The 15518-nt window shown below is 40.5% G+C and overlaps 1 protein-coding gene across 2 annotated transcripts in view; it reads right to left on the bottom strand.

The window, feature by feature from the left end:
* Nucleotides 1-9957, bottom strand: part of AMMECR1 (AMMECR nuclear protein 1) — a 111970-nt gene extending 102013 nt beyond the window's left edge. The window contains exon 1 of one of the 2 annotated variants that reach the window (XM_079124863.1): nucleotides 9426-9957. In XM_079124863.1, coding sequence (XP_078980989.1) covers nucleotides 9426-9895 — 470 coding nt within the window. In that variant the 5' untranslated portion in view covers nucleotides 9896-9957. The remainder of the gene's footprint in view (nucleotides 1-9425) is intronic. The other variant, XM_079124862.1, reaches the window with a different exon arrangement.
* Nucleotides 9958-15518: the final 5561 nt, after the last annotated feature.

Here is a 15518-nt window from a genome sequence, read left to right as displayed (position 1 = left end):
GTTAACCACGGAGTGCCCCACATCTAGTCCAACTACAAAGAGCTATTCCACAAAATCAAGTACCTGGCCAAGCTAATAGCAAGTTTTTTTGCTTGTTTTTAATGCAAAAGAAGTCAGGACAAGGTTTTTTATTTTGTTTTTATCATGGGGCTATTTATGAAATGTGCTAAGAGCACTACTCTAACATGGATAAAGGTAAGATGTCATGAGATTTTTCTTTGGTGAATAAGTCACTAAATCACTAATACCATCTTCCACTTACCACATAAAAAAGAATGTAAAAGAGCACCCCTCATCTGAACACTTACCTCAACATTGTTCAAAATCAGCACACACAGGATATTTGCATTATGTTAATGAGATGTGTACTGAGGTCCAACTTTTACCAGCTACCTAACTTAATTTGCATCTCAAACCACCTATAATTGCCTGTGTAAGAAAGCAGTAATGATGTCACAAAAAAGAAACACACTAATATGACTAGCACATGAGCATTTCTTTGACCAGATACAGTGCTGTGAGATCCCCCCAGGACAACAGCACCAAAATGAAGTTTTCAGAGTCCATTCTGCAAGAATGACACAAAGATCCACTAACACTAGAAGTAAAGCAGAGTATTTGATGTTACCACCTTACAGTAATCCAAAATCCCAAGAGAAGATATGTATCTAGAATTGCATGTCATATGCTTACAAATCACATTAAAATATATGGAATGGCAAGGCAAACTATATAGGCTGTTAAGTCAATCTCACTACTTTCCATTACTAGAGAGCTGGTCAGCATCTTCTGGCAGGATATTGCATAAAACAGTCAACTGTGCTCTCCCAGCATTGCATGTGGCTTTGGGTCACATTGTGGATTATCTGTAAAATGAAACAGATAGGGGAAAGGCAAGAATCATCAAGACTATCACAGACCTTATTGAAAAAAACTAATATTAGTAGGCCTGGACTCACGCAGAACTCACATTTGCCCATCCACTGATGATTGCAAAGATCATAAAGTAATATGGCTAATCCTGTCTATCGATAACAACCATCCTTCATTATTGAGCAAAGCTGCAAAACTGATAAAGTTTGATTCAATCTATCTTCATTTCTAAACTTGAGGACTACAGAACCTAGAATCTAGTACCAGACAACACTCCTAGTCCTTCAAAAATTTCCTTTAATTGCAGATCTGAAACTACAAGTTCCTAAGATAGTCCTCCACAAGGCTCTATTTTGCTGAAGGTTATTTTATGATACACACATAAGAAAATGTAAGAATCACAGCTTTACAAATTGATAAACCAGTTATTTTTACTAGCAGTAGTAAGCTGAAAACTATCTCTACCCTTCTGAGCAGTTCAATCATAATGCTGGTTGCAGAGAGAGGAACTGGGGTGATCCCAAAAGACCAACCAAAACACCACAATAGCTCTGTTACTGCTCCCAGGTTCTGCTAACTCAAGAAGAAATGACATTTAGTATCTGCCAACACTTGGAACTGCTCATATTAAGAATTCCGATTTCACCTGCCCAACCATTTGTTTCTTTCCATTTTCCTTCAGTGACACCACCACCCTCCTGGTTCCCCAGCCTTATAAATTCTCAATCATGTTCAAAGCCTCTTTCTCTTTCACTTCCCCCTGAGCAATGAGAATTTGGTAAAGTGGGATTTTTTTTTCTTTGCTTGTTTTCCTGCAATGCCTCTTACATGTATTGTAGGCCCTCATCTAAAAGCTATCCCCACTATCTTTACACTTGATACAAATTCTATAAGCCAACACATCATCTCCTTTCTCCCAAATTAGATGCAGTTGGGAATAGGTGAAGAGGGGGAGAGGAAGGTTCTCATACTGCTGATCAAATTTCATAGCCATTCCAATGGAGTTGTTTAACAAACTTTTCCTGAGCACAAGAATAGCTAGGCACAGAGCCAAGAAAAGAAGAGGCAATGATGGAAGCCAAAAAACAGGTGAGGTGCAATCTTTCCACTCCTACACAAAACCTGGCTCTGGAGTAGGAGTCCCTGCACATGCTGATAACTTCTTCCAATTCTTAATTTTTGCAACATTTCTATATTCACAAACTCTATCCCGGGACAGCTTTCCAACTTTCCAATACCAGTTTTCATACTGCCCTCATAACCTGAGACCGAGCTGTTCTTCCCCCATCTTAAAATTCTTCCAATCTACCTTACATTCTGGAGGACTCTTCTGCAACTGCCATTCCCTTCCTAATACAAGAAACGATAATCAGATGCAAAATCTCCCATCCAGCCTTCTCTGAGTGTTCCCAATACAAAGGCTATGTTTAATTCCCTTGAAGTTTTACAATCCTAGAGACCAAAGCAAAAGGGAGTGGGGTGAAGAATGCTGTAAGTGCAAGTTGCTGACTGAAGACAGCTGCTGGGAATCCCCAAGTGCTGTGGCAAGGGGTGTGGTGGTGACAACCAGTTTGAGAACAACCATGTGAGACTTCAAGATCTACTGGTCACAGAATCTTGGCCAGTAATCTCTGTACCTTTTCCATTTAAAAACTTGCCTCAAGTTATCCCATACCAAATGCCTTCTCCCTTAACACTTTTATTCCATGTCATGTCTATACTTATGCAGTTTATCTACATCTTATTAATCTACAATTGTGTATATATTGCATCATAGCTATTTTAAGCAACTTTTGCTATTGGTACCTTATCTTAGCTCTGTGAGAATAGGACCATTTCTTATATTTCTCTGGTTTCCAACCACAGAACTCAGCATAATGTATATGTTAAAAAAACAACAGGCTTTTTTTTTGCAGTGACATATAATTTCCACTTAGCTATTCAACACTAACATTTTTTAAGGTTGGGCAATCTTGAAAGTATGATACATTAAGAGCTGTAGAAAACACACCCACACATCAGACAAAAGATGCCACTTATAGTTGGACCAAACATAAAGCATGCTCCACCCAACCTACTATACTATTATACCATACTTCTTCCTTTGGTTATTTTTTTTTCTTTATATTACTTAAGCTTGTAGGTCACATTTTTTTTTCTTTTAGTAACACTAACTACAGAAGTTCAAGTCTAAATAAGTTTACTGTTAGGAATCTACTTTTCCCACCTACACAACCACTGGCTTCCCACACTGTCTCCAATGTCCTGTGAGCAACTACCCAATTACTGATTGTGGAAAGACAGCTTACACATTGAAGGTCCATTCTTGGCAATTACTGGGTCTTATTGCTGGTCCTCACTTTGCTTAATTGATTCAGAACAGTATCAAAAAGAGACATTATTACACAAGTTTGAAAAAGAGACTATTTAAGAAAATTTAAATGTAAAAGCCTGGTCATTGTGCCGCTTTAAAACAGGCAAGCATGGGTGACATGGAGAGAAAAGCATAATGCCCATTGAAATCAGAAAACTTGGGAACTTTGACTAATCTTGTAACACAAGTTTTAGGGTTTCATACATATAGATTCTTAAAAAGTAAAATTATCTATAAATGAGAAGTACAACTTACTTCAAAAACAATCTATTGCAGCAAAAGGTTTGTGTTTATAACAAATTCAGTTTCAAAAAGTGTACATATTCTAAAAGATATCAGTGTGAAAGTGATTATGTTTCTGAGAAACACACACTTGGAAAAACAACTCATGCCTGAATTAACAAAACATTTTTTACTTTTTCAGTAGTGGTCTTTCTTCCCACTGGACTGGGAGATCCCAGCAGATTCCTTCTTGACTGCCACTCATTAATTGGAACCTCAACACAGCACAAACACAGTTCATAAGCAGGAAAAATTATGCACTAGATTATCACTCCCTTTGGCCATACGGGGGAGAAGATAAAATAAGCAGTGAGTTTTTCTTTTTAACTAAATATATTTTGTCTACATACGCCTTTATGCATGAATATAAAAATAATTTTTTTGGCAGTACTGGGGATCGAACTTAGGGCCTTGTGCTTGCAAGGCAAGCACTCTACCAGCTGAGCTATCTCCCCAGCCCTAAAAATAATTTTTATAATTTGTATTTATTCATCCTTCCATGTCATTCAGTTTTTATGACATAAATGACAATTGGTGACATACCTATCTTCTTCTCTATCAGTAAAAGAGAGGATATCAAATTGTCTTCCAACATAAGTCACCATAGCTAAAAACACCTTTATTATACCTTTGAAAATGCTCAATGATTTTTCAGAAAAAAAATTTAAGAGAAACTATACATTATGGCCAGAGAATAAAAGTCAGTACCATTATGTTAGTGTGGATAAGGAAATCTGTCACAGTCTTGTAGCATCATCTTGCAATTGACAGGTATATTTTCTAGCTATTCTGGTCAGTCTTCATAAAAAAAAAAAAAAAAGACATAATAGGAATATAATAGCTTTTGTTTAAGATGCTGATTTAATATCACTTTAACCTGAGCTGCATTATCAAATCATCTTTTGATAGTGCAATAGGATGGCTACTGTTCTGGTGAAAGAAAGTGCCTATTCCCCTAACAACCCAACTCCTCCCAAACACACTGAAAAACAGTAATTTGAGCTTGTAGTGTACAGCGCCCGCCCGACTAACATGTGAAAGGTTTGAATCCCGGGCCCCTGGGTTGCGGGGCAGTAATTTGACTACTGTGGCAAGACAAGAAAGAGTTAACTGTTCAAACACCTGATCTGAATCTCTCAAAATCTGCATGTCCCTAAGTTTATTTTTTAAAAATGCTTTATTCATTGCAATAGAAAACCACACTTCCTTGTATTTAACAGTAAAGCACCGTCTATGTGCTATGATCTATATGAAATGGTGTACTGCATTAATTTCAAAGGAGGTAAGAGGATTAAAATGAAAAGTTCATGGGACATGTGACACACAACACAGCATCAAAAAATATAACACTGAAGGCACATGGTGTCACCTTCCTCAAGATGGTTCTTGCTCTCACTGAGCAATGGGGACACCGTCAAATCTCCAGAGTGCTTCTCTAATGGTGGAATTTTGGTAGATACTATTTTTACGTTTTTATGCATAAATGTTAAATTAATACATTTATGGCCCATCTATGGACTGAAAGAGGCTTACTTTAAAGGACACATTCAGAAGTACTTTAAAAATAAACCATAAGACAGGGAAATGTGTGTGTGCGCACACGCGTGCGCATGCACACACATGGGCATATGTGACTAAACAATCCCAGAACCTTAAGCAGGATTCTTTTATATTTTCTTTGCTAATGAGGGAAATTTTTAAAATGAAAAAGTTTATAGGAACAGGAGGTGGTTTTACTTACCAAAATCAACACAACTCACTTGAAGATATCCTATTTTACGTTGCTTTTAACTCCTGAAATGTACCCCTCACATATAACAATTTCTGGAAAAGGACCTAAAATCATACCATGGGTTCCCAAGAGTCATTTGTCCTCCATCTCCAAATCAAAACCATCCCCAGAATCTCAGACTCTTACTTAGACTTTTGGCAGCACTCAATTTCTCAGATGATATATGAGAATGAACATGGTAAAGGATAGAGAAGCAGGAAGTTTTTACACTGGAAACTGGCAGCCTAAACTGCCATTCCCAATCACTCAAACACTTACTCAGGCCCTCACTTCTCTGTAGCCCAGTGGTTCTTGCCATGTGGTCCTGGGAACAGTAGCATCAGCATCACCAGGGAGCTTGTTAGAAATGCAAATTCATAACCCCACCCCAGACCAACTGAATCTGAAACTCTGGGAAGCGGGCCCAGCAATTTGTGTTTTAACAGGCACTACAGGAGATTACTATGTATGCTAAAGTTTGAAATTCATTCCTCCTAAAACTTTAATGTGCTTAAGAGTCACCTGGGGAACCTTTTAAAATGCAGATTCTAATTCATCAGGTCAGAGGTGAGGCCTGAAAGCCTACATTTCTAACAAGCTCCCAGGTGACATCTTTGCAGACCACATTACAAGGGTTACCCAAATCAGTTGTTCAGCAAAATTACCCAGGATGCTCATAAAGCTCACAGCTTCCAGGATACTACCCTAGGCCAAATTAATTTGAATCTCAAGAGAAAGATGTAGAAGATAACCAGAGGTTCTGGGCCCTGGCTAAACAATGAAATCACCTGGGGAGCTTTTAGTAATCCTGATTCCCAGGACCCAGCCACAAGATAATTAAATCAGAATCTCTGCAGTTGGAACCCAGGCATCCGTATTTATATTAACTTCCTAGTGATTCCAATGTGCAGCCAAAGCTGAGAATGACTTCTGTGGAGTCTAACTGGCTCGACACCTGGCACAGTGGATTCCTTTATAGTAGCAAACAGGTTCCTATAAAATGGCTATCGTCAGGCGTGGTGGCACAAGCTTGTAATCCCAGCAACTTGGGAGGCTAGGGCATGAGGATCACAAGTTCAAGGCCACCCTTAGCAATTTAGCGAGATTCTGTCTCAAAATTTAAAAAGAAAAAATGAAAGGGCTGGGAATGTAGCTCAGTGGTAAAGCAACCCTAGGTTCAATGCCCAGTACCACTCTCTAAATGGCTAACCGAGCTCATTCATATATAAATCCAAGAGTTCTGGTTTTTGAGTAGTAAAATGCACTTAAAGATATGTTTTGCTCATTCTGAAACCTTATTTCTGTAGTCCAATGTGTTCTCTGTAATAGGTTAGGCATTCGAAAACAGCTACAGTGAAGAATTTGAATCTACACATCCTGTTCATATACTGACATCTCCTTCAACCCTGAAAAACCTAGATCACTTGAAATTTCTAATAACCTTTCAGAGTGGTAGGCTAACTGGTGGATCTACATCTTTGAAACTTATAAAAGTCAGATTTCACCATTACAGATATTCTGACCAAAAGGTCCTGGGAAGGAATGAAAACAGTGTGCTTTTTACATATGAGAATTGAAAGTTGCCCAAAACATATATTCTGGTGGACAACAGAGACAGGACCTGAAACACACTACTCACGACGTGATACTAGTCACTCTAAGAAATAAGCCTAAAATGTCTCTTTATGCCTTATAGCACCTAGCACAATGCCACACTAATAAGCATACAATACTATTAAGTATGTAAAACAGAAAAATGTGTGGTGGCTTTTAAGACATTGACAAATGATTAGTACACTTCGAAAATGATTTTAAGATAAATGAAATTAAGACACAGTCCTCTTTCCACATAAGTGAACTTTCATTCTCTGCTTGGTCATGTTCAGGGTCCACTCCAAACTGGCTGTTCTGTAAAATACACTACATAACTCAAGGTCTACTGATAATAGTTATTATTCTTCCACCACCATTTCAACGTATATACAGTGGTCAAAAGTGTTTTATTTATCTGCTTAATTCCTTGAAAAATAAATTCACCAGCTGGGGTCTTTAAAAAAAAAAAGCAAATACTTGAATATGTGTACAAAGTGGCCGCTGTTAAAATGATATTTTCAAAAAGAATTTTCTGTATGAAGTGGTCAAGCTCACTTTCCTCTTAAAATTCTTGTTACAGTCATTCAGTTAACCCAAACTCACTTTAAAATGTGTGAAAATAGCACCTCCTGAAAGTGTGTTCTCATATGCTTTGAAGCAATGGAGCATGAATACTAAAACAGCCTTTGCCAAACTCATGTAACAGCTCAAGAACTAAGGAGGAGTGAATTTTTACAGTCCCATGACTTTGCATAGTCAACCCAAGTTATCACCCCACAACTAGTCTTGCTACATCACAGACATCCAAGAGAAGACAGAAAAGTCACAAATAAGTGACTCAAGCTAATAAAGATTTTATAGATTCTTTTGCATGGCAGTCTTTTCAAAATGAATTATGCTTCTCAACCAAAAAATAAATTGGTTAAGGTGTGGAATTAGCATTTAAGTTCCTAGAATTAACACTATGAAATTTATAACTATACTTTATTTATTTGACAAAGTATCCGCCTGGATGCCTTTTCATGCATTTCTCATGAACAATGCCCCAAGATGAACCAAGTCTAAAAGAAAATGCAAGATCACAGAGGAGTCATACAAAATTAAAGACATTTAAAATATCAAAGCCAAAGAAAACAAAATACAAATGCACAATTTCCAGGACATTTTATTGCAATTTCCACTTTACATATTAATTTAAGAATTTTAGTCTAGGCAGAAGTGTTTATACTTATCAGTAGTTGTTCAATTCTCTAATCTCACAAAATTTAAAAAAGCAGTTTAAAAAGAACACCAATTCAGGTATTTATGATATGGGAAACAAGGGGCACTTGTCTTAACTAGGAAAAGGGTTGGTGGTTTTCAGTATGAGTTCCATTAAAATTTTCCTTTTATTTTTCTTGTTGATGCTAAGTGCTCATAATAAAAACAATCGTCCTTTTCCCCATCCTGTCCTCTCTTAGTCTTTACATTCTGTCTAGCATTTAACTCAAAAAGTCAGTTTACACTCAGTTTACACATTTAAAAAAAAAAAAAAGCATATGCCCCATCTCCCACACATCCAAATGGACAGGGATTAGAATTAACCTGGCTTTTAGCTGTAACAGTGCTATTTTAAACAATTCTAACCACACACTTGAAGGGTAAAACAAAAGTACCCTAAAAATGCCTACACATTCACTGTTGGATTGTTTAACTCTTTCTCGTATCGTTAAGTATAACAGATTTCTCAAAAGTGAAATCGACACAAAAGCGAATACAAGCTTAATGTACAAACTGACAGTGGCTCTGTGGGGACAGCTCTCTTTGAATGAGCTATTACCCAGACAGTGGAATGAAGGGGAAAAAAAAAAGGTCTCACTCTTCAAATGTGAGGAAGCCAGTGGTGCGCTCGCTTCACTAGAAACACATTTTAATGGTTATGTTCGGATAAAAATAGGTAGTAAGGGAAAATTTGTTTAAAAAAAAAAAAAAACCTCCCCGCTCCCAGGGCACAAGGGAACCGAGAGGAAAAGAAGGGTAACCCTCTCAAGCTCCGGAGCCAAGTTCCATCACTAGCAGAATGCAAGTTGGATAGTTGCTATTTTTCACGCTGCAATGGGATAGTAGCTCTCCATGTGCAAGGTACGCGGCGTGGGAAGACTGGCGAGGCTTTCACATGAGGTAAAGGAAACCAAAGTAAGGGGTCAGCACCTTGAGTAATCCAGATCTCCAAAAACGGGGCAGAGTGGGGAATGAGGGGTGGCAAGGAGAGAAAGAAGGGGTCAAAACTCCTCGAAGTTATCGCAAAGAGAAAGCGTACACCTCTGGAAGCCAGAGGGCCATCTCTTGTAGCAGCAACCTGCTCCAAGTGTGGGGTGTTTGCCTCGTGGGGAAGAAAGCGCGGGGTGCCCATACTTAGGACTAGGGGCTCTGGGGACCCGGGCAACTAGAGGGGTAGGGGCAGCCGCCAGCGGGGAGGCGGACTCGCACTTTGCCTCAACTCTGAGCCCCATCCCGAGCGCGAGAGAGGGTGGCGGAGGGCACGGTACTCACTAGGGCTCGTTGGTGAACCGGGGGGTCCGGGGCTGCTGGTATCCATACAGGTGACAGTAGAGCACATCGAAGCAAAAGCAGCACATCTCCGCTGACACCACCATCTTCCGGGAGCCCGGCGATGAGGACGAGGCGGCGGACGATGAGGAGGGCGAGGAAGCGGTGGCGGCGGCCGGGGTAGAAAGTAGGGTCCCTACTCCGCAGCTCAGAGGTGGCGACAGGGAGATCCCCCCGCCGCCGCCGCAGCTCTGGGGGGGAGAGAGGGTACAGCCACTGCCGCTACCTCCTCCGGTTAGACCTCCCAGCCCGTTGAGCCGCGTACCGGCGCCTCCTAGTCCCAGCTCCCCAGCTCGACACTGGCTCTCTCCGCTGCAGTGGGAGGAGGAGGAGGCGCCACCACCGCCACCCGAGCCAGAGGGGGGCGAACTGGACAGTTTCTGCTTCTTCACCCCACAGCAACCCGCCGCCATCTTGGAACAGTCTCCCCCACGCAGCGCTTCCGACCCATAAGTGAGGCGAGCTGGCGGCGGGGGCGAGCACGCTGCGGCCCCGGCCGCCGGGGGCGCGCTGGGGGCTCGCGGGGTGCGCGCGCGCCGCTCCCAGGCCTGACTACCGAGCCACGCGGCTGCTCGCGCGCGCCCCCATTTCGGCGCGCGCCACGCACTTTCGTGGCTCGGCGCCTCGCGCCTGTCCCGCCCGACTTGTGCCTCCTCAGAGCCCAAGCCGTTGGGCGGGCAGAGGATGGAAGACAGGAAATCGAATAGAAAGGAAGGTGAAGCAAATGAGAACGAGACAGTGGAGAGTGGGAGCAAAGGGAAGAGGTGGGCACGCCGGCGGAGGAAAGAGGGAAAGGGAAACTAGTGGTGGAGGGGGAGGGAGAAGAAAGGAGAAAGTCCGAAGTAAGCATCCAAGTCCCAAAGCACAGCTCTGTGACCCTGCTGCACGTAGTGTTAGTGACACTTGAGCCCAGTTACGTGGAACCTGAGCCACCTGGCCTCAAATACGCTGGTTTCTGACCTGTTGGGGTGTGAGCAAGCAGGTGCTCCTGGCAGCTCCACATCTGAGACCGCCCCCGTAGAGTATACACAAAGCAGTCCGGGGCGGGGGGGGGGAGTCGCAGTGCGGTGTCTTTAATACCAACCTAAAAGTACACCAGGGGGACTTCCGAGATTGTGTTTATAAAGAAAAAAAAACAGGAATACTCTTTCCAAATTGGCAAATATTAAAACCCACTGAGTCTATATATCTTGTTCTTTTTCTCCCAAGTTCTGCTCCTAGCCCCGTGAAAACGTTCAAAAGTAAAAGATAAAGTCCTAACCAACACCTCACTGGTTCAAAGATGTTAATGGTGCTTTGAGACTTACATCAGTGAGCTTTCCAGGTTTGGGGGGTGGGCTTGGGAGCAAAACAATTCAACAAACATCTGTAATGCACACATCTAAGAGGTAAATAGATCAGGTAGTGTATTTAGTCACCAATTGGAAGATTTTGTTCAGGTATGTAATTAGATACACCTTAATATTCATTTTTTTAATTCTCAATTTAAAAATGCTTGGATGAATGAGAAGGCATATGAGTCAGTCCCATTCAGGGCACCTCAGATGCAGCTTTAAAGTGACAATAATCAGGGCTGTGGTTGTAGCTCAGTGGTAGAGTGCTTGCCTAGCATGTGTGAGGCACTGGGTTCGATCCTCAGCACCACATAAAAAAAAATAAATAAAGGTATTGTGTCCATCTACAACTAAAAAAGATTTTAAATGACAATAACCAGACGTGAAAATTCATAGAAATAAACCTGATAGAAAGTACATTTGCATTGTGTCTATCCACACCATGCCAAAACATCTCCAGAAAGTCAGGTATCTGCATATTTGTAAAGAGCGGAAGATTGATTGACTCTGACACCTTTGATCTAAGTGTGTGGGATCTTGCAAATAACTGGGGACTGTTCTTTCCGTTCTGAAAAAAAAAAAAGTGTATTCATTGAGTAAATATTGAGCCTCTGCACCATACTATGCTCACAACACTGCATTTCTGTTGAAATCCAGGGCATACACAGGAAGTATGCTTCCCACTCTCAAGGAGTTTATAAATTGTCAGATTCGAGCACATAATCAGAAAAATAGCAACTATTTATCGAGTGCTTTCTAGTTGCCCAGTACCATTCTTTTGTCTTATCCCATGGTCCTTCAAAATAATATCTCATTTGCTGTTCACACCAAGGCTCTGAGGTTGCTCATTTAAACCTCAGAAGTAAGTTGTCCAGTGTTACGTGCAGAGAAATTGACAGACCTGGGATTTGAATGCAGGCACGTCTGATTCTAAAAACTATGCTATTATGCCACACTACCTCTCAATAGGAATATGTAATTACAAGGTTAGTGATGGACAAAGGATAGTGACATTAAACTATAGTAGGTGGAACTGAGGATAAACAAAAATAAGAACTTAGTTTTTAAGAAAAGATTGAGAGACACTAAAATATATTACTAAGCCAAGATGAACCATCTCCTTCCAAAATATTTTATAAAATAGATCAACTGTCTGGAATGGTTAGATGTAATACAAAGACAAATAAGGATGGTTTAACTGGTTTGTGCAATGTGATTTCATCTCCTCAAACCTTGTCATCACTGTTAAAATTAGCCTTATGTTTGAGGCAAATAACAATTCATTGTCAAGTTCTATTGGAGTAATCAAATGCATTATTTTCTCGTTTATGTTGCAGAAAATAAAGCAAATTGGTTTCAAAAATTAAAAGTACCACAATAACTGATATGCTGTTAGAGTGTTTTGTAACTTACCCTTAGTTATCGCATCCTACTTTTTAAATTTGTTTGAAACTGAATCAACATTACACACTGTATACATGTATCAAAATATAATACCACACTCCTTAAATAAGTATAAATATTATACCTCAATTAAAAATAAAAATAAATTTTTGAAAGAAATAAAAAATGTTAACTATGTGAGGTAATGAGTACCTTAATCAGGGTGGTTATGGTGATCATTTCACAATGTATACATACATAAATTAAAACATCAACTCATACACATGAAACATACAACTTTACTTGGCAATTGCACCTCAATAAAACTAGAAAAAAGAAACTGAATCAAATACAATATTAGATAATAGGAACTGATTTACTCCCCACCCCACTAAAAAGTGATCACTTGTAGACCAGAAAACCAGAGCCATTTAATGACATCACACTGCAGTTTAGCACAGGAAGCAAAGTAGGATACCATGGATGGCTGCTTTTGCAAGGGGAATTTAAGAAAGCAGAATGTAATCTCCCAATTTAGAATTTGGCCAGTAGACAAGAGTCTAACGCCCCTACTCTTGTGAAAATAGCAAGGAATCTTTAATAAGCACCAGAAGTCATGTCCTTAGTTCTGCATTTAATCTAAAAGACAAAACACTATTATGGCTATCGTACCAGGCTCAGGGACTGATGCAATGGGAAACCCAAAGACAAGGACATTCCAGCTGAATTTACAAAAATAGCTTTTCTCCCAAGGATTTTTAATTCCAATCTCAAACCTCACTAACATAAATAAAATTGACAAACCAAATGTAATGATTGCAGAAAAGACATCATTACCTGACCGCTAGGGGTTACTCATCTGAAGTGCCTTGTTGCACAGGTTGGCTAAAAGGCAGGGGCTGGGGACAAGTAACCTTTTTCTCCATGTTAACTTCTCCTAAGCTTGGCTTATCTCCCATTCTAACCTTGAGTTTCAAGATACTTTTTAAATCCCCTGGCAAGAAGTGGCAGTGGTGGTGGTGGTGGTAATACCTCCTTTTAGCCTTTGAGGAAATGCCTCTCCTGGCCTTGTTTTCTTGCAGTGTCTCCAGCATAGAAACAAACAGTCATTTAAACATAAATGAAATCCACAGAACAAATTCTGTGAAAATGATTTTTTAACAACTATACAACGTGCATACTACATAGGAAAACTGACCTTGTCAGGATACTCTTGAAGTATAAAGGTCAAAGAATGATAGAGCACATGTGTTTCTACCCTCTGCTGATACTGGAGTGCAGAGATAATACCCTCCAGAGGAAACATTAAGGTGCCTTCTGCTCTTTGTAACTGACTGTCAAGCTGGCAGCTAAAGATTCCACATTTCTTTTTTTTACTTGGTTCTTTTTAGTTATACATGACAGTACAATCCACATTTCTTTTAAATAAAAACATAAATAGGCCATAGTCTCTTTGTCAACAAAGCACACTCATTGTAAACATTTCTGCTTTTTCGTCTACCTCCAAATTGCTATTAACTCTTGTCAAACGCTTTGTTTATTCAACTGTGGAAACACTAATTGATCAGAGGTTATGCACATTATTTCCTATGTGTTAAAACTGGAAATTGAATTTTAGAAAACAATAATTATAATTTGATGAAATAGTAAACTTATTAATGTTGTAAAATCAGTTTCTTAGATTTCTGGGGGTATAGGTGAGATGAGAAACATTCACATAGATAAATATAAAAAAATCTGCCATTTATGCTCAAACAAGTGTTATTTTTATCTTCTGTCATCAAACTTACTCAATTGTTATCCTTGAACTGAAGGACCTCCAAAAAGGAGACCCCGACTCTATCCCTCGGACCGACGGCAACCCCAATCAACCACAGGAGGCGTCACTTGATGCAAACCGCAAGAGGTGTTTATTCCAGCGCGCTGGGACCCGACTGGTGACTCACGCAGGAGTGCAAGGGTCGAGTCCCTAGCAGAAAATCTTACAAGCTTATAAAGGCAGAAAACCACACATCGGGAGGGGTCGCACATGAAAGGGAGAAAAGGGAAAAGAAAAGAAAAAAATGGGGGAACAAAGCTGCCGGGAAATTCCAAAGGGGGTCTAAGTTGTCTGATAACATACAACATGTTTTACAATGTTTTACAACAGGGCGTAAGATTCTGGTCAATAGTTTCTGGTAATCCTACTGTTTGAGCACTATTTAGTCATCTAGCCCAATTTACTCTTTTACCCTCTGTTTGGGGCTATTTCCTGGAACAGCTTTTAGGGGCTTTTGCTCCCATCACTGGGAGGGTGACCTCAGGGAGTTAAGATAACTGGGAGAGTGACCTCAGGGAGTTAAGATAACCAGGAGGGTGACATCAGAGAGTTAAGACAATGGGCAGGAGACCTTAGGGAGTTAAGATAAAAAAATGTTCATTCTTTAGAACAGCTTACAGCTTAGAAATGTTCACTCTTTAAAACAGCTTAAAAAAAATGTTCATTCTTTCATTTCCCCATTTTCTTTTCGGAAAGTTCTAATCATGGAACTTCTGTCTCTACATATTCTTCCCCCAAATTGTTTCCTTGGCGGAGGGACTGATATTGTTGCCTGAGCATTAGCACCTGTACAGCACTTACTCTTTCCCTGATGAAGGTAACTAGGCGATTTAGGATGCAGGGCCCAAAAGTGAGGAGTAAAAGCAGTATAACAAGGGGACCCATCAGGGTGGACATGAGGGTGGTGAACCAGGGGGACCGGTTGTACCAGCTTTCAAACCACCCTTGATGTGCTTCTCGATCTCGTTGTCTTGTTTCCAGTCTTTCTCTAAGTTTGGACATGGAATCCTTTATTACACCAGAGTGATCTATGTAAAAACAACATTCTTCTTTTAGTGAAGCACATAATCCACCATCCTTAAGGAATAAGAGATCTAAGCCTCGCCTATTCTGTAGTACTACCTCAGATAGAGAGGTCAGTGACTCCTCTAGTTTTGTGATTGATTGCGCTATAGCCTTCAGATCCTCATCTACAGCTGCCTGTAATTCTTCAATGTACTGGGGAGTCTGAACAAGCGCAGCGGTCCCTGTCCCTACTCCGGCCGCTACTCCTAGGCCCAGCAGGACAGCTAAAGTGAGTGAGACCGGTTCCCTCTTCTGTCTACGGGGCTGAAGGTCGAACTCAGCCTCAAAAGAGCCTGCCTCATGGTAGATAACTCTAGGTATCAGTTGTATGAGGACACAGTAGTCTTTGGTGGTGTTGAACACTGATGAGGCTACACATGGGGTCAGTCCTGTACTGCAGGCCCACCATCCGCCTACGGGGGGGATCAGATAATA

This window comes from Sciurus vulgaris (assembly GCF_902686455.1).
Source record: "Sciurus vulgaris genome assembly, chromosome: X".
Lineage (NCBI taxonomy): Eukaryota > Metazoa > Chordata > Mammalia > Rodentia > Sciuridae > Sciurus > Sciurus vulgaris.
This window is presented reverse-complemented; position numbering and strand designations above follow the sequence as displayed.